The 20,483-nt window shown below is 40.5% G+C and overlaps 1 protein-coding gene across 4 annotated transcripts in view; it reads right to left on the bottom strand.

The window, feature by feature from the left end:
• Positions 1-20,483, bottom strand: part of EGF (epidermal growth factor) — a 107,163-nt gene that overhangs the window by 21,861 nt on the left and 64,819 nt on the right. For all 4 annotated transcript variants that reach the window (XR_003795541.1, XR_003795540.1, XR_003795542.1 and 1 more), the window contains exons 16-21: positions 18,179-18,298; positions 13,887-14,003; positions 12,716-12,841; positions 9,065-9,187; positions 7,281-7,425; positions 2,515-2,682 (exon numbers count right to left, since the gene is read on the bottom strand). Coding sequence is in view for 1 of the 4 variants with exons in the window: in XM_029234889.1 (XP_029090722.1) it covers positions 2,515-2,682; positions 7,281-7,425; positions 9,065-9,187; positions 12,716-12,841; positions 13,887-14,003; positions 18,179-18,298 (799 nt within the window). In the remaining 3 variants the exon portion in view is untranslated. The remainder of the gene's footprint in view (positions 1-2,514; positions 2,683-7,280; positions 7,426-9,064; positions 9,188-12,715; positions 12,842-13,886; positions 14,004-18,178; positions 18,299-20,483) is intronic.

Raw genomic sequence — 20,483 nt, 5'->3', positions numbered from 1 at the left:
TCTAGCAAAGCACTAAAATCCTTCACGGTGACGTCTCCTCCTCATGAGTAGCAGTAACCTTCACGAGACTAGCAGCAACCGTCTGCAAAAAATATGTGCTTGATTGCCTGTACTCCCCCTTCACCAAAGTCACATATATACTGACCTTGCCCCCTACCTCTTTGGAGCAGTTTCTCAGAGCTATCTGAAATGCCGTCTTCCGGGCTATAGTCCTCATTTTGCCCCAAATAAACTTAACTCATAACTCTCACGTTGTGCTTCTTTTTGTTTTCAGTCGACGGATGCAAAGCCTAGGCTCCTTCCAGGTCTATGCAAGGCATGGTGTCATGCCCTGGGGGAGGGGGTGAAAGGGAGGGAGATCTAACATGAAAGTGGGATCCCTGTCCTCAAAGCATAGCCTTGAGAGGGAGAGAGACAGGTACATCACATAATGAGCAGCCATTTAAGGGAAACCAATGAAGGAAAGGTGGTGGGGAGACCACCAGCCAGCCTCAAGATTCCAAAATAGTGCTGCTATCTCGGGGCAGATGGCGTCTTAATTCCCTCTAGGAGTGTAACCCTCAGTCAAACAGCTCTGTCTGACCATCGGAGGAAGGGCAATAAGGAAGGTAGGGGCTGCTGTGGAAGCCCCATCCCAGGAGCTGTGAATTCCATGAGACAGATGGAACCCCATCAGGAAATAGTGTGGGTTATTATTTTTAACCAAAAGCATCAAGGAAAAAAATTGAAGTGGTTAATATAAACACTTCCAAAGTTGCAAGTTGTAGTTTGTGACATAATACTTCCTGTTGGTTTTTTTACAAAGCGGTCCTTCCAAGAAATAGTTTTATTTTTTTATTTTTTAAAGTCTTTCTTATTGAATTTGTTACAATATTGCTTCTGTTTTATGTTTTGGTGTTTTGGCCGCAAGGCATGTGGGATCTTAGCTCCCTGACCAGGGATCAAACCTGCATCCCCTGCATTGGAAGGCAAAGTCTTAACCACTGGACCGCCAGGGAAGTCCCCAACAAGTTTTATGAAGTAATAATAGTACAATACTTTTTAAAATATTTAGTTCCACAAACAATCTTTTCAGAGATACACAGGACAAATAGTGTCAGACAGTCAATCTAGACAAAACAGGTAAGACTGACACGAAGGGAGGAATAACTGATTTTAGCTCTTTACAGAAAATTGCTAAACGCACCTAACTGATAAACCCAATGCTAGGTCTGTATTTATTGGCGTACATGAGTGACGTGGCAATATTTAAACTGGCGGTTTTAATTTGAACTTAGCAGCATATTACTTACTATGTCATAGTCCATAGAATAAGAAAAAATACCTAATAATTACAGTACACTTGGACTTGTTTCTTCCTTCCATTTTTCTCTACATTATTTGCCAATCATCTACTTTCCTTTTGGCATTCTGTCCAATGGGATGAAACGCTGATTATTTAATATTCTTCCTACAAATATCCAAGATATTGATTGAACACCAGGCTAAAAAGTACAATGGTTACTGATGAACCACTGAATTAAAATTTCAAGTTTTTGCCTGAGAATCCTGTGTCTCAAGATAGAAAAGGATTTGGAACGTGTGACTCCTTGGGGAAGATTACGGTTCATGGAGAATCATAGCAATAACAAAAAGCATTTATTAAGTCATATATGCCAGACAAACTACAACAGTGCATAAAATGCTTTTCTGTATTGAGGATAGTGGAGGATGCTGTCTTACTTTTTAAGAAAGTGGAAAATGAACAAACAATGTGATGCCCATTTCTTCACCCTAATGTAGTGGGGTTGTTTTTTTTTTAAATAAATGTGTAAATATCATCGTTCCACAGTTCTGAACTTTTAACTTGAAATGACTAAAAACATAAACTCCAAGGACCCGAAACTTCCTTCCAAGTTAGGGAAGATAACTGAGTTTCTTGAACAGAAGTTAATACTTTGTGGGAAATCAACTCAGTGGATGGCACCCATGAAAAATTATAGTTATACAGGCTGGGGATGGCGTGAGAGGAAGCACATGATGCTAAAAGAAAAAAAGTGGAATATAAAAACGTGTGAGGGGGGCTTCCCTGGTGGCGCAGTGGTTGAGAGTCCGCCTGCCGATGCAGGGGACACGGGTTCGTGCCCCGGTCTGGGAAGATCCCACATGCCGCGGAGCGGCTGCGCCTGTGAGCCATGGCCACTGAGCCTGCGCGTCCGGAGCCTGTGCTCCGCAACGGGAGAGGCCACAACAGTGAGAGGCCCGCATACCGCAAACAAAACAAAACAAAACAAACAAACAAAAAACGTGTGAGGTTAAATAACAACCCAGTAAACTACATAGGTTTATGGGCAAAGACTGGAAAGGAACAATAAATCCACTGATGTTTTAGAGCAATGAAATCCTGGACCGTTTTTTGTTTTCTTTTACTGTTATTCCAGTTTTTAAATGAAATAAGTGTGTAGAAGCAGCTCATCTCAAGAAGCCCCTGGGAGGAGCTAGAGAGGTTGAAAGTTCCAATGGAAGCAAAGTCACCTGTATTTCTGAGCCCCACACAGCCCCAGGAGCAGTAGCAGAAGCAGCACCACCACGCAGGCAGCCACAGCGGTGATGCTCCGCTGCCGCCCATGGCCGGCATGGCGCAGTTCCCACCACTTCAAGTCTCGGTGCTGACATCGCTCCCCGACGTAGCCAACGACACAGCTGTGACAACATACAAACAGAGGTCAGCAGTGAGCCAAGGCCGAAAACGCTTATATTTTTGCATTCAATATCCAGCCGTCTCTCAACCTCTGCATTTCAGCTTCAGCTCTTTGGACATATGGAAAATCCATCAGGGGTCAGTTGAAAGCACTCTAATTTACAAGTTAATGCAACACAGACTTCCCCCATTGGTCTGTTGGCCCTGGGATTAATGGGGGATTATTTGCATACTGCCTCTATAAGGCACTGCAGAACATTGATTAAAGATCAATTTCTGTTAGGCTAAAATCCTGTGAGGCTTCCTCTAAGACCAACATAAAGCAACCCTGCCCTAAGTGCCAAGGGAGTTTTCGAACAAATGTTCAGCCAGACTGCAATGAGTATAGGTCAAAGGAAGGAAGAAGAATTCAAAGCAGAGTCTTTCACTTGAGGCCAGGTTGTAAAAGAATGTTGAGTAGTCTCTCAACTGGAAGAATAGACTAGTCTGCAGAGGAAACCATTTTTCCTTCTTTTTTAAAATCACAGACTCAAAAGGACTCGGTGGTGACACACAAGCATTTGCCTACTTCTTCAAGGGAGAAGAACTAAGTGGAGGAAAAGAGGCATTCACCAACATCCTGCTGTTTCATTAGTGAAATTGTTACTGGAATTACCAGCGGGCAACACAGCCTGTGAACCTTTAGATGAAAGTAAATGAAACAATGCTGCCATCTACTGGGAATACACGCTTCCAGAAACTCTCAGGATCTTGGGTAGAACTATATTCTATTATTCTTTGCAAGAGCATAAACTTTAAAAATATTCTGTTAGAAATTTTGTGTTGCTCACTTGTTAGGAATTTCTTCACCCTGGCTCTGGATCCACTCTCTGTATGTATATCCATGTCCCCACTTTGTTCCAAAAGGAGGTAAAGGAATGAACACACAGAGGACTGATACCAGTCCCCATGGGGGGAAGAGGCAGCAAGGGAAAAGCATTAGACGAAGCATGCATCATGGCTGAAGGCCCAGAAGGTCTCAAGTCTAGTCCTAGTTCTACCTGAGTTGGTTATAGGAGCTTTGGCGAGTCACTTTCAAAGACAGGAGGGAAAGTAACTAGTGATTGTTATGCACCTTATGTTTCCGATATTGTACTAGGCACTTTTATTCACTTTATTTTTGATGGCATATTCCCATTTTATAGATGAGGAAAGTAAGATTCAAAGGAGTTAAGTAATTTTTCACACGGCTCGTGAATGGCAGGTTTGATTCAAATGGTTCTCTGATTTCAAAGTCTGTTCTTTCTACTACATTGGGCCACTTCCAAAAAGAGTTTTAAGTTCCAGGCACCTCTGAAAAACTATTCTTCTAGAAGTGATCCTACCAGAGAATGCAGGATCTGAGTGTAGGAAGCATAAAGGACCATCAGGTTATTCCCGGCTTTCCTGTATGCTGTTTTAATTCTAGCTGTCCTTGGTTATAGACGTTTACTATCAACGCCTAGCAGCCACTTTTTTTTTTTTTTTTTTGCGGTACGCGGGCCTCTCACTGTTGTGGCCTCTCCCGTTGCGGAGCACAGGCTCTGGACGCGCAGGCTCAGTGGCCATGGCTCACAGGCCCAGCCGCTCCGCGGCATGTGGGATCTTCCTGGACCGGGGCACGAACCCGCATCCCCTGCATCGGCAGGCGGACTCTCAACCACTGCACCACCAGGGAAGCCCCTAGCAGCCACTTTTAAACTGTTGGATATTAATAGGTCACACCTCCAATCCTCTCATAGATCTTAGGGTCTCAAGGAATATGCCACGCACGTGACAAGAGAACTGGGAGCCAAGGAGGCTGCAATATCAAAGCCTCTCAGCCTTATAAGGTCCAGAGCAATCAGCCAGCATTTCACAAGGGCAGGCCACACTCCACTAGTTCTTCAGGTTTTGTGGTTTTTTTTTTTACATCTTTATTGGAGTATAATTGCTTTACAATGGTGTGTTAGTTTCTGCTTTATAACAAAGTGAATTAGTTATACATACACATATGTTCCCATATCTCTTCCCTCTTGCATCTTCCTCCCTCCCATCCTCCCCTATCCCACCCCTCTAGGTGGTCACAAAGCACAGAGCTGATCTCCCTGTGCTATGCAGCTGCTTCCCACTAGCTATCTATTTTATGTTTGGTAGTGTATATATGTCCACGCCACTCTCTCACTTCGTCCCAGCTTACCCTTCCCCCTCCCTTTGTCCTCAAGTCCATTCTCTACATCTTTATTCCTGTCCTGCCTCTAGGTTCTTCAGAACCTTTTTTTTTTTTTTTTAGATGCCACATATATACGTCAGCAAATGGTATTTGTTTTTCTCTTTCTGACTTACTTCACTCTGTTATGACAGACTTGAGGTCCATCCACTTCACTACAAATAACTCCATTTCGTTTCTTTGTATGGCTAATATTCCATTGTATATATGTGCCACATCTTTATCCATTCATCTGTCGATGGACACTTAGGTTGCTTCCATGTCCTGCCTATTGTAAATTGTGCTGCAATAAACATTGTGGTACATGACTTTTTTGAATTATGGTTTTCTCAGGGTATATGCCCAGTAGTGGGATTGCTGGGTCGTATGGTAGTTCTATTTTTAATTTTTTAAGGAACCTCCATACTGTTCTCCATAGTGGCTGTATCAATTTACATTCCCACCAACAGTGCAACATCTTTATTGGAGTATAATTGCTTTACAATGGTGTGTTAGTTTCTGCTGTATAACAAAGTGAATCAGCTATATGTTTACATATATCTCCGTAACCCCTCCCTCTTGCGTCTCCCTCCCTCCCTCCCTCCCTATCCCACCCCTCTAGGTGGTCACAAAGCACCGAGCTGATCTCCCTGTGCTATGCAGCTGCTTCCCACTAGCTATCTACTTTACATTTGGTAATGTATATATGTCCACGCCACTCTCTCACTTCATCCCAGCTTCCCCTTCCACTTCCCCATGTCCTCAATCCCATTCTCTACATCTGAGTCTTTATTCCTGTCCTACCCCAGGTTCATCAGAACCATTTTTTTTTAATTTTTAGATTCCATATATATGTGTTAGCATATGGTATTTGTTTTTCTCTTTCTGATTTACTTCACTTTGTATGACAGACTCTAGGTCTATAATGTCTTTAATAACCCAAAGTTAAAGTATCAGAGAGCAACACAAACCATTGCTAGGACACTTGTTTTCATAATTCCGTTATCTGTGACAACAAGAAGCCAGGAACAGGTAAAAACAATTTGATTCTTATTATCAAAATCAAGGATGATTATCATTAAGTACTAAATTTATCTTAGGTTAGAAAATCACAGTATGAAATATGAATACGAAAGCAGATTTCTATTAGAACTGAGTCATTTTTGCTAATATTCATGAGCAGTTTTCACTGTGTCAGGCTGACGTGATTTATAATGCAAGGCCATATACTTTGTCACAGAATATAACTTATTCTTCTTATAATTTAGACTATGTTTCCGCTGATTATTAGTGATAAAATAATCAAAGCCTCTAAGCTCATAGCATCTATTCATGAGGATCGAAGTATTTCATCATTCCTTCACTAGGCACAGAGAAAATTATCAATGAGTCAGGAGTCCAGCCATAGGAGACCTATTCATTTTTCAGTATCTATCAATTCCCTCCGATTGCCTTCAAATTATGAATGAAATTAAAAGTAAGATTTGATACAAAACTAGATCTTCTGGGTGTGGTTTTTACTAAAAACTGAGGGGCATGGTTTCTGAGTGAGTGCGGTGGGAACACCTCATAGTTCCAGGGCTTCCTTGAACCCTCTCTTCAGGTTGACACTTAGCCCACTGAAACCATCACAGGGACAAAAGCAGAGCAAAGGCAGCTATGGCTGCATCCAGCAGTTGTTACCAAACAACAAAAATGTAAATGACGGGCTTCCCTGGTGGCGCAGTGGTTGAGAGTCCCCCTGCCGATGCAGGGGACACGGGTTCGTGCCCCGGTCCGGGAAGATCCCACATGCCGCGGAGCAGCTGGGCCCGTGAGCCATGGCCGCTGAGCCTGCACGTCCGGAGCCTGTGCTCCGCGACGGGAGAGGCCACAACAGTGAGAGGCCCGCGTAACGCAAAAAAAAAAAAAAAAAAAAATGTAAATGCCAACTATTAGGAAGAAAAACTATGTTAGTTTTGAGCATTGAAGGCAAGAAGTCCGGTGTGAACATATATAACACTTTTTAAAATTCAGAAACATAGCATTGATGCGCTCCATCTGATTGGCAGAAAATAAATCAAAGTTTTAAGAAATTCTCTCAGTTTAATCCCCAGCCTATACCAGTAGTAACATCAAGTTATTTAAATAAGAGGGAAAATAACCAGTTCCTTACATTTAATATTTACCACTAGCACCGGGTTAGGGGCGGGGGGTGGTGAAATATGCAGGAAAGGTGTAATACACACACAGAGTTTATATATGTAAATAAAGGGCTACATATATAAATTATCTATTTTTCCCTATGGAAAAGCCTAATTATAGAAAAATCGCAATGTAAGTTTTCTGAATCTGCTAAAAGTTATGGGCTGCGATATCATATCTCTGTGCCATCAGAAAAATAGCTTGACTTACTTGCAGGCATAGCTGTCGACCGCTTCAACATACATACACACACCGCCATGGAGGCAGTACCCATCGTGGGACGGGGGACATTCGGGGTAAATATTTCTCACAGGAGAGCGGCCATCCTCCCTGGGTTGAGAGGGTGGAGTCGAGTCTAGAAGAAGCAAAGGCATTTCTTTTACTTGCTGAAGTGATTGGGGTCTTTCAGATATCGATATCAGGAAGTAGTTTCCGTGAACAATTTGTGAGATAGACCAATAGTTGTGATATAGAACAACAGTTTCACTTTCTTAACCAGACCTCGGGTCCTTCACCATGGAGCCAGCCATTCTTTCCTTAGGTTCAGCATTATTTGACATAAAGCATGTTGGAAGCTGTAAGAGAATGGTCAGTCCCAAGACCATATGAATTCCGAGTGCAGATCTCATTATAAAAGCACATACATCATCCAAAAACACACGCTGTGTGAAACAGCAGTTAGCTTAAGAGCGTCTCACTGAACAACAGTATCTCTTGATGGCTTATAAACCACCTACCACTACACAGTCCACTACACCTAGTTTCCTGGGAGTCTCAAAAATTTCTCCCACATGAGACTTTCTTCTAAAAACTATTTAAGTTGTAGGGGAGCCCTCAAAGACAAGATTAGCAACTTTGACAGAAAGGAAATGTTACCATAACAGAGGGGATGCCAAAGTGGGGAAGTCCGTTTTATTGAATGGTTTGCTGCTCTTTGAAAGGAAAACATTAGGGTGTGTAGCTGACTATATAAATATTAGGAGTCTTTCAGTACCTTTAAGAACAGCAAATTATTTGAGAAAATAATATGCTAAAAAAACAGAGACCCGAGCAAATGCAGAACCTTCCTTTCTCAGGATGTTTTCTGCTTGCAGAGCTGAGACAGGTAAATAGCTGGCAATGACTTAGCTGACCCTGGCTTCTAGGGTCTATGAAGCCAGCTCCCCTTCTGGGTGCTGATGGTAAGAAGATACTGCTGTTATGGGGGAGGGTTCAGGAAGAAGGAAGCGACAATTATTAACATTTTTTTAAGTTCTAATTCAGATCAAGAAATACTGACTTAAAAAAAAAATTAAATGCAATTTTATTAAGAATTTCAAATGACATATGTCAAATTTCTAGAATGGAATAGGACCATTTTGAAACTGGAGAGATGGCATAGATGAACACTGATATCTCTTGTAACTCCAACTTTATTTAAAAAAACAATTCCTCTGCAAACCATATTCCCCCTTATATAACAAGACGAAATAGTATCTACCTCTTCACTTTGGCAACAGCTATTTCCTAAAGGAATGGGAAAAAAAAAATAGTGATTTTGCTACTTCTTTAAGTTCATTAAAAATGGGACTCTATCTTTAGATTAAAATTTTTAAGTTCAGAAAAAGCTTATTTTAAAATCCTTGAAAGTGATTCAAAATGCTAAGAGTCCGGACATCCTCCCCAACCTGTCTAGCCCTGCAGAGCTTTCCCAGCAGCCCCCAAAATCAACACTACAAATCAGGACATTAGCTGCATAGTTAAAGAGAACCACCTGTGTTCCCACCTTTATTGAATTGTGAATAATAAAAAAGGATTTATTCCAGATGCTATTAAATTAAGAAAACTTGGGCCATTTCACATTCTCAACCACAGCATCAATCTAATCAGGAAAGTAAACTCACCAGCCTGATTGAACTGAATGATTTCTAGAAGCTCTAATGGAAATACACTTGGGTACTGATTTTTTCAGAATCGAGTCCCTCCCCTTGGATCTGGACCACCCACCAACCTACCAGGGCAAATCCGTCCAGGTTCAGATGAGTTGCCAGCACATGTGCAGGTGTAGTTTCCCTCCGTATTTGTACAGGCGGCATTTTCCCCACAGGTGTGCACACCCAGTTGGCACTCATCAATATCTGTCAGGAAAAGGGAGTAGGAAAGAGAAAAGTAGGGTGCAGAGGAGAGCAGAGGGTGGTATAATTGGGAACCCCAATATTCTGGAAAGGGAGCGCCTTCAACTTCTGTCATGCCACATGTTCTCAGAGCTCTATACATTTTTAGATTCAAAAATTCTATTATAAATGTTGGAGAGAGAGAGAGATGGACTGGGCCCCTTGGCTGCATGCCATGCAGGTAAACTCCTGACATAAGGCTGGAAGTTTTCCTACTGCTTGGAAGGAAAGGAAATTTCCCAGCACATGTAGCTCAGTGGGAAAGTTGGAGATGGTAAACTATCTCTAGGTAAACATTTAGTAGTTCAGATCATATCAAATTCAACATTTTTGCCTTTTTTACATAAATATGAACAAAGTCATCACTTTTTTCCCAACTACCCATCTTTTATTTTCTCAGTTACCACCACCCTAACCTTTAGGTCCTTCTTCTCTTCGATTTTCCATTGCTTTAAGAGGAGCAGCCTTACAACATTCCCTGCATCCCATCTCTCCTCCACTTCTCTCCTAAACACCAGTGCCACATTAATCTTCCCGGACCACATCTCCCGTCACTGCGCCACTCGACTCAGATGCTGCCAGTAGTTGTCTGTTTCCTAGAGCTGTGCTGCCTAATATGGTAGCCATCGCCATATGTAGGTACTGAGCACCTGAACTGCAGCTAGTCCACACTGAAATGTACTGTAAGTGTAAAACACACGCCAGATTTTGTGGACATAGTACCAACTATGAAGGAACATAAAATATATCAGTAATTTTTATATTATAGATAGCTAATGAGAACCAACTGTATAGCACAGGGAACTCTACTCAGTGCTCTGTGGTGACCTAAATGGGAAGGAAATCCAAAAAAGAGGGGATATATGTATACGTATAGCTGACTCGCTTTGCTGTACAGCAGAAACTAACACAACACTGTAAAGCAACTATACTCCAAGTAAAAAATAATGATGATACTTTTTTATATTGATTATACATTAAGCTGTTAATATTTGGGATATATATTGAATTAAATAAAATATTAAAATTAATTTCACCTGTTTCTTTTTGCTTTTTGTAATGTAGCTACAAAAAATTTTAAATTACATATGTGACTGACATTATATTTCTACTGGATGGTGCTGGTCTAGAGAAGTAAAACCCCAATGCCTGACTTTCAGATTCTAGTTTTCCACAAATATAACTCAACTTACCTGTTATGGACTGAATTGCATCTCCCCAAAATTCATATGTTGAAGCCCTAACCCCCAGAGTGACTATATTTGGAGACAGGACCTATAAGGAAGCAATCAAGCTTATATGAAGTCATAAGAGTGAGGCCCTAATCCAACGGGATTGATGTCCTTCTAAGAAGAGGAAGAGATACCAGTGGTATCTCTTTCTCCCTCTCTCCCTCTCTCCACAAGCCACAGAGGAAAGGGCAGGTGAGTGTGGAGTAAGAAGGGGGCCGTCTGCAAGCCAGAAAGAGTCCTCACCAGGAACCAAATCTGCCAGCACCTTAATCTGGGACTCCTGGCCTCCAGAACGCTAAGAAAATAAATGTCTGTTGTTTAGGCCACCCAGTCTACACAGTACTTTTGATGGTAGCCAGAGCAGATGGAGACACCACCTTGCCAGACTCAGTTTCTGTTCTCCTTCACACAAGTATAGACACACAGTCTATACTTAAGGCTCTAGGCTTTTCTCTATCCGCCCCCCAAATAAGACCTGTGATATGTTCATGCCTGCAGTGCTCCCCACTCCTTCACATTTCTGCATAATAAAAATGTACTTATGCCCCCAGTTCCATCCAAAACGATACTTCCTCCATGAAGTCTTTCCCAATACCTCAAACAGATATGTCTACCGGTTCTGAACTTCCACTTAGTTTTTACTTCTCTTATGACGCATACCTTTCTTCACCACTTATCACAGCTGCATTTCTTTTAGATCATATTCTCCATGTAAGCAAGGACTGCCTTCCTCATCTTGGCATTCCTCACAGATCCTAGCACTGTGTCTTTGCACTAATAGGGGTCAATTAAATATTTGCCACATTGAATCGCTAACCTGAATAGCCCAAAGGGAGTCTTTTTTTTTTTTTTTAAACTGACATCCTACTGCAATCTCTATGAACGATCACCTTGAGAATGAGAGAGAAGAAAAAACAATGATGTACCGTTGGCCAAGAAACACGGCTACTCTTAAGAATAACAACAACAGTTTTATATAGCACTTATTGTGTGCCGGGCATGGTTCAAAGCACTGTATCTACTACATCTCTATATCTACTGTATAATCATGGGGCTGGGGGGCAGTGCGGAGAACAAGAACAAGCTCAGGGCTTCCATGTGGCCCGAGACGCCATGCCAACCAGGCAGGCTGGGCCATGACACTCTGCTCCGTGGATGGAGATGCGTGAGTAACAGAGTGAGAATCCAGAGTATAATGAGTTTAAACATCCAAGAAAGTATACCTTCCTTTTTCTTCAAAGTAAATGAAATATAAAGCCTGTTTGTCTAAATTATCTAGGAGCCTGCTTAATTAGAGCAGTGACATTTTCCCAATTGACAGCCAAATATGTGCTGAAAAGAGCCTTTACAGATGTCTGTGGACTCCACAAAACTAATCTGATAAACGTCTGATTTAAACCAACCAGGTCCAGAAAATTGGTAGTTATGACTGATATTTCATCTTTAACCTCAACATGTGCGAGAAAGCAATGCCATTTTAGTTTGTTATCAAGGCATCTGCCCCTCACAGCGAAAAGATTTTTATGTTTTCAGAAGGAAAGGAAAATACTGAAAGAGACATGTTAAAGCCCCATAAAACTTGAGATAACTATTTTACCGGGCCAAGATGGCTTCAGGCAGGTCTTCACTTGTACCGTGACATTGTGTTACACCTGGAATGGTACATGACATCCGCTAGGTGAACTCCCAACCCAGCAAGCCACACCCAGACCTTGGCAGAGGATGGTGATTATGAAAGCGGTCTTAATCATTCCTTGCTTGATTCTAAATGTCAACGGCTTGAACTTATCAAGAGCCAGCTGTGAGCCCTTTCACAGAACCACGCCTCCTTCCCTTTACACACAGCCGTGACCTCCAACAAACCCACATCAGCTCTGCAGTTCACCACGGTTCAATTGCCAAATTCAGTGACAAAGAAAATGCTGTCCAGTTCCCCCCCGTGATGGCTCGAGGTGTGGAGTTATCGATGAGGCACTGATGTCACTCAACCCCTGGAGAAAGAATTAGAAAGGCAGAGGGGAAAACAGCCTCTGCAGAGTGTAGAAGCTGACTAGTGCGGTCACAGCCAAAGGGCACGAAATTGACTATTTACCCCAAACTGAAATATGTCAGTTTGAACAGATCACACAACTCCTCTTTTAGTCTTAACATGTGTGTCACCGCAATTCTCTCCTGTCTTTTCTCGGCCCGCCACACCCAGTGTTTGGTGATTCTCCAAGGCCTGCCTTCACCCTTGGCCCTCTGCACACAGCTCTCTTACCGAGGCAGTGGATCCCATCTCCCTGGTAGCCTTCTGAGCACCGGCAGACATGGCCACCTTCAGTATTGACGCACTTGGAGGAGGTGGGAGGGCAAACTGAAATACCCATCTGACATTCATCTATATCTGTGGGCAAAATGATGAGCTAGTGAAATACATAGGCAATCCTGGTATAAAGGAAAAGAGTAGGAAAGGATAGTATAATCTTACATACAATCATCCAGCCATTTACAGGTACTGCTTGCAAATGTGATGCAAACCCTCCATCTTGGACTTAAAGTTCATTTCTGAATCAATTTTTACAGATTTCTCAGTGTTTCATTAGTGTAAGTAAATCACTTTGTGCCAGAGTTTCAGACCATAAGAACATTTACAATAATTGTTATCAATGTAAAATAGTAACCCATCCAGCAAAACCTATTTAATAAACTAAAACTTATGACCTAAGCCTTTGCAGGGGGGAAAGCTGTGTTTTTATTGGAATTGGGGAGTTTATAAATTTGACTTGAACTCAAATTCATGCTTTTAAAGCTAATTATAAATTCTTCTCCTTGGGGCCTCCCTGGTGGCACAGTGATTAAGAATCCACCTGCCAATGCAGGGGACACAGGTTTGAGCCCTAATTCGGGAAGATCCCACATGCCGTGGGGCAACTAAGTCCATGCGCCACAACTACTGAGCCTGTGCTCTGTAGCCCACGAGCCACAACTACTGGGCCCGCGTGCCACAACTACTGAAGCCCGCGTGCCTAGAGCCTGTGCTCCGCAGCAAGAGAAGCCACCGTGATGAGAAGCCCGTGCACTGCAATGAAGAGTAGCCCCCACTCGCAAAGACTAGAGAGCCTGCGTGCAGCAACAAAGACCCAACACAGCCAAAAATAAAGTAAATGAAATAAATATTTTTTAAAAATCAATTATATTAAAAAATTCTTCTCTTTAATGTCAATTGTCTATATCACGGAATTTTAATATAATTCAATGTAATATAACAATATGTTATGTTTCTTATTTTCTATTCATACACCCATTACCTTTTTAGCTAATATCAAATAAGGTATTCAATCCTGAGGGTAACATAAATCGTTCTGGAGATTTTGAATCAGTATGATCTGAGAGAATGTTTCTGATTCACTATTTTCCAGATATTATGCGTATTTGGATTTTGCTCTTACCAGAACACAGTTTTCCATCTCCGGCAAATCCTTTCAAACACCGACACGTGACATTCTCTCCCTCTGAAACACACCAAGCCTGTGTACTGCATCCCAAGGCACTACAGTCGTCACCATCTGCAAACAGCGAGAACCCCACAGGATTATTTCCAGACCTCAGAGAAGAAAATGGACTTCAATGTTTTGCATTCTACCGAAAATTCCAGTACTTCCTTTCTCAAGTTCTGGGGCAGGTTAACCTCCAAATAGAAACACTGTGCTGATCTGTAAGCTGTATCTATATTAAAGGATCCACAAACCATATGTTTCTGTTTACATGCTCTCAACAAATCTTTAGTCTTAAAGAATTATGTGGTGTTCAAAGACCCCCGTGTGAACTTATTTATAATTTTTTAAAGCATTTGCAAATTTGAACTATACAATTTCTAGGACTAAATGGACTCAAACTTCAAAAATTGTATTGCTTTATTTGAGAATTCCCAACCGTTGTGACATACAAAAGGGGTCAATATATTCTTATCTCTCAAAGATATGCAACTAATATGTAGCAAGTAGATCTGTGTACCAACATGGCAAAGAGATTTAACCATAAAAAGATTTATTGTCAATTTACTAAAATTATGTTTGATATATAATAGAATGTATATGTCAAAATGTATGTTTATTATCAAGATTTATGCCATGACTTGCAAACCTCAAGGCACTTTTTTTTTTTCAAATTTATTATTTTTGACTGTGTTGGGTCTTTGTTACTGTGCGCGGGCTTTCTCTAGTTGCAGCAAGCGGGGGCTACTCTTCGTTGCAGCGCGCAGGCTTCTCATTGCGGTGGCTTCTCTTGTTGCGGAGCATGGGCTCTAGGTGCGCGGGCTTCAGTAGTTGTGGCTCATGGCCTCTAGAGCACAGGCTCAGTAGTTGTAGCACACAGACTTAGCTGCTCTGTGGCATGTGGGATCTTCCCGGACCAGGGCTTGAACCCGTGTCCCCTGCATTGGCAAGCGGATTCTTACCACTGCGCCACCAGGGAAGCCCCACCTCAAAGCACTTTTACAGAGTTATGAACCATACAAACTAAATGCTGTAAAAGGATCATTTCATTTCGTACTCCAATGAAATGCAAATGCCCCAGAAGACAGAGTTGCCTTTTGAGCCATAAACGTGAGCAAGTTTTTTTTTTTTTTCCTTTAGCTACTTTTGTATATAATCATTCTCCAAATGCCTCCTCTCTGTTGGAGTTGGGGGTACCTGACATACCACAGTAGGATATAAACTATCTTCTGTCTTTTCACTGGTAAATTTGCTCATCTGAGTATAGAAGAGGTCAAGAAACCCTCCAAAGTTGCCCATAAATTAAAGAAAGTTAAATGATCTAAATAGGAGTCAGGTGCCACGTGAATGCAGACATCGGCTAATGGCGTTTGATTTGCTTAGCTATTTGAGTGAGAAGATTTTTCTTGGGGGAACACGGGCCTTTCATGTTTGCTTGGTCACCTCCTGTCACTCATGACTCTTTGAGATGGATAAGTTCAGACTAAATCAATTATCCATTGGATTCAGCATTTATTTGGAAGACTAGCTCCCAAATCACAAGGCTGTTCAGAGTATATGGTGGACAGTATCAAATTACCCAAGACATTTTAAATCACTTGCGGAATTATCTTAAATTAATATATGATTCAGGATTTATTTGGTAACTTGCAAACCCCAAGGCAGTTTTGCATACTGAAAAGCAATGGATGTGCAGTTGCAGGAGGGATGAGCCATAGCCAAAGCTCCTTCTGCCACAAACTAAGCTCCACAAGGAAGGCATGCTTATGCTTCACGTGTCTCTTCTCTAAAACGCAGATGACAGTTTCTGTCCAGTCTACTTCACATGGTTGTTGTAAGCACTTGAAGAAAAAGTGATTTTTAAAAGAATCTTTTGAGAACTATAAAATATTTTATTTACATATCTAGATAAGAATGATAAAGAAGAAGAGTACTGTGACAGCCTGAATCAGAATTAGCCTTATCACGCTAGAAAAGACTCTGGGGTCTGTTTGTAAAATTAACAAAATTAATTCATTTTGAAGTACCTACTATGTGCCAGAGCCTTATGAGGGCCAAAAATACGGAGGTGGAGAACATAGACAAGGGCTCTGTTTTCTTACATGATTATTTATTGAAGTATAGGTGTAATAAGCACAATCAAGAAAAAATACTGGGTTCCAAGAGAGCTGCAACAACTCTCGCCTCACCTGGTCAGGAGACTAGGAAAGGCTTGCTGAGAAAGAGCATATTAAGCTGAGATCTGAAGGATACACAGGACTTGGGGAGGTGGGGTTAGAAAGAGCACTGTAGGCCGAGAAAACAACACCTGCATGTTATAGGCAAGGCCCATGTAATGGAAGCAGGCCATAGAAAGCTGGGGATAGAAGGGCACAAATTGAGGCTGGTGAGGTGGGTACAGGCTAGTTTCTCCAGGGCTCAACAGGCTACGTTAAGAATTTTACATTTTATTCATGAATTTAGAAGAATTCGTGATTTTAGTGAATTTGACAATGAAACTTTTTAGGATTGAACCTCTTTGCCATGCTGTACACAGATATGCTTGCTCCATGTGACTCTGTGTCTTTGGAGAATAAAAAGATATGGACCTAAAAAATCTAACATAAAGTTTTCAATTTCTTTTTGGTATAGATACTTGTTTGAAATGAAATTTCACAACAAAATATAAGTAAGACCCCTTAGCCTAACACAGGTAGAACTAAAACTTTACAGGCTAAGACAAAATAGAACACAATCCAGGGAGGGAAAGATGAGGTAATCTTCACCAAGACAATCAATTTCATTTATTCCGCACGAGGCAGGGTACAGTCTCCAGGCATGAAGCCAAACACAGTCTGTTATATATGTATTCCAAATCTTTAGCCATTTTGTCACTCCCCCATGCCACCCACGTGGCCTAATTTACTGTCTGTCATTCACCTTGGTCTTTGAGTCCCCCAAACATTAGCCTTTCAAAATATCCTCTGTGAACCTCTAGGGATCCCTAGTGACTTTGAAAAGGTTCTCTATACTGCTAATATATATTATGTATATTGTTTTATTCTACCACATTGTCTCCACATCTGACTATGACCTTGGAGGCTGGGGCTATATTTAGCTAAGTATGGTATCACCAGCATTTAGCTCAGTGTATGGCAAATGAATAGTCACCAAATGAATAATATTCCTAACATGACCGTGTTTCCGGTAATTCTTTTCTTGATATGAATTAATTACTTGGTCATAATTTTCAAAATCTTTGGTCGAGTCACTAACTTCATGTATCTTAGCTTTCAAATCTGTAAAATGATAGATTGTGATAAGGGTCAAATTAGAGGATATACTTAAAGGACCTGGTAAACTCTAAAGCTCTGTAAAAATTATTATTACTAAAAATATTCACCTCTTTGTATTTTATCAAAAATTACACTGATAAAATCCTCTAAGAAGGGGTAAGAGGTCCCAGGGCCTCGAAAATTGTAGTTTGATGACCACAAAAGTTGTGGTTAAGTGTATATAATGCCCTAATGTGGAGTTCTCAAATTTATTTTTAGCCACATACAGTGTTAAAATTAAGTCTCACTCCGAAATATAAATAAATAAAATGCTTCAAAGAGCACTGCACTGATTGAAAGGCAGAGACTTAGCATGAAGAAGAGGTGGGGTTTGCAGAAGCTTTAAGGCTGAGCTAAGCCCAGTTTGAAAACCACTGGCTTCATGAGTGAACACAGACTATAAAAGAATTAGGTTCCCTAAAGTCGTTACATACTGAATAAATTATTTAGCATTTTGCTGATAAATGGGCAATATATTATAGAAGAAAAAAAAAATCTAACATTTGCTGTTTGTGGACTTTCTGGAGCAGCTGAAGCAACCAGCCTATATTTGCTTATCAGCTACCATCTGCTTTTCACACTGACAGAAGTAAAGCTAAATGGGCCAAACACCAAAAATACTAGGCATGGATGGGGATACACCCAAATCTGTCCTGGCCTATTTTTCACTTTTTTTTCCAAGTTAGATTTCTTCAAAAAAGATTCAGTCCAACGACCCTCAATGAGTAAAGTTCATGTCCAGTCTAATATGGAACCATCTTCCTCAGATAAACCATTCAGAAGAGAAGGACCAAAGTTTGAGTCCAAAGTTTGTCTTCGCTAGCTTTGTGTAGATTTAGTCAACATTAAGTTAGAGAGTTCATTCAGAATTTCTAATTAGTAGGGTGGAAATTATTGGAACCAAAGCTGTATTGGAGAACTCATTATTCATACCTGACACCATGATTTCAGCCACTAGCATATGCTGAGATTCTGTAATATTATCTTCCATCTCTCTACTGCTGGGTAAGATGTCCAACGGTATTACTCCATTACTCAGATCTGCTCCACTACCTATTGAAGGTCAACGGATACAATTAATTTACCTTTTGTGATTCAAGAAATGTTTGAGTTAATTTATATTTATGGCTGTTTGTGTGAGTTCAGACTCTTTCTTAGAGTCGGAGGATTCAGAAAAACTGCCAGGGTCTTGGTGGCTTAGAAAACCTTCTCTGCTACACTACACCCTCTCAGCTTCACTCCATGCACTTATAATTGAGGGTGGGGAGAGCCAGTAGGGAAGAAAGACAGGACTCTTCTTGGTACTGGCAAAAACAGTAAAAGTAGAATACCAAAATCCTTATAATCAGCTCATAATCACTGCTCGCCATTACTGAGGACAAATTAGTGAGATGATCTCCCCAACCTGCCTTTAATATATACACCTTCTCCTTTAGGCTGCTTATAACATTTATTTTAGCTTGATTTTGCCAGTATTTAGAAATGTGGAAGGGCATAAACAAGCTATAATTTAACATAGGCATGGGACCTATGCAACTCCCCAGAACATGGAAGAAATGGATCCCCTAAAACACTGTGTATTCTCTAAGTGTGGGCCATGGATCCCTGGGGTCTCACTGCATGGCATCTAGAAGGTCAAAACTATTTTCATAAAAGGCAAATAACTGTATTGTTATTTTCACTGTCAACATCGATAAGTGATGGGGCAAAAGCAGACATGGGTGAAAGTGTGGTGCTTTAGCGTGAATCGTCATGATACTAGTAGCATGTTCTCTACTGTGGTCATCTTTTTCACTGCCACACACACACACACACACACACACACACACACACACACACACACTCCAGTTTCACCTTTAAAAGCCCATGATGGGGCAGTAAAATTACTAATTTTTAAAAATCTTGACCATGGACTACCTGGCTCTTTAATCTTCTGTGTAATGGAATGGGAAGCAACACATAAAACACTGCACACACACTGAAGCTATGACGGCTGTCTGGAGGAAAGGCACCTGTGAACTCTCAGAGATACGAGCTAAAACTAGGCTCTTTTTTTTTTTCATTGAACATGATTTTTACCTGAAAGAATGTTTGATAAACTATGTCATTAACATTTGGGGATTTGATATTTTCTCAACAATGAATGAAGTGACGCTGTCACTTCAAGGAAAATTAGCTCACGGTGCTTGTTGCCAGTAATAAAATTTAAGCTTTCAAGTGGAAAGTCGAATTCTGGAAAATTTTCCGCAAAAAAATTTTAACAAAATCCAGACACTCAAAGACTTTTCTGATGAGTTTGATAATAATAATTAGTTAATGTTATTGTAGGTATATTAATGTGATATTTGGCAGACTTGTGTAACTCAGTCAATCAATATTTTTAAATGACCAAAACATGATGCAACAAAATCATGCATGGCGAAAGATCCACTCAAAGTACAAAACAGAACACTGGGTTTTAACATAGCAGAGGACAAAATGTTCATTGATATGGCTTCAGATTCAACATTGCAACTAACTCTAAGAAACTACCACCTGTCTAGTTCTGATATATATAATATCAAAAGAAGATATACAAAAAAGTCCTCTGAAAAGGCTATTAAGCAATCTTCCCTTTTCCAGCTCCATGTGTGTCTGATTTTCTTCATAGGCTTCAAACAAAACAACACAGCAACAGCTTTAACAGAGGGGCAGATGGGAGAATCTGTCTGCCCTTTATTAAGTCAGATATTAAAGATATAAACGTAAAACAATGCCATTCTTCTTACTACATAGTTTTGTTTGGAAAAATAGAGTTATTTCATTTATTTTCATAAAAACATGTTCACATATAATGGAATATTACTGTAACTTTAATAGAGATATTAAAATTTTTAGTCTTAATTTCTAATACCATAAATCTTGATAAATATAACCCACACAAACAAAGACTCGAGTTTTTCAATCATTTTTAAGAGTGTAAAAAGGCTCCGAAACCAAAAAGATTGAGAACTGTTATCCTAAGGCAACAATTGGTAGAAAGTTCAGAAAATCCAAAATATTCAATTCTGGTCCATGGATAAATTAATCTATTTATTTGCTGTCAATGTCACCTAACATATCATGCCTATTGGATAAATATGAATTTTTAAAAAACATCTAAAATAAAATTTAAGTTCTCTTTGGTATAAGGTATCAAGAGATGAATCCAAATACACCTTACCTGTTTGGATGCACATTGAAGGGAAGTAAATCAGTA

This window comes from Monodon monoceros, unplaced genomic scaffold (assembly GCF_005190385.1).
Source record: "Monodon monoceros isolate NGI ecotype Baffin Bay Population unplaced genomic scaffold, NGI_Narwhal_1 Super_Scaffold_20, whole genome shotgun sequence".
Classification (NCBI taxonomy): Eukaryota; Metazoa; Chordata; class Mammalia; order Artiodactyla; family Monodontidae; genus Monodon; species Monodon monoceros.
Note: the sequence above shows the minus strand (reverse complement) of the source record. Positions and strands in the feature narration are given on the sequence as shown.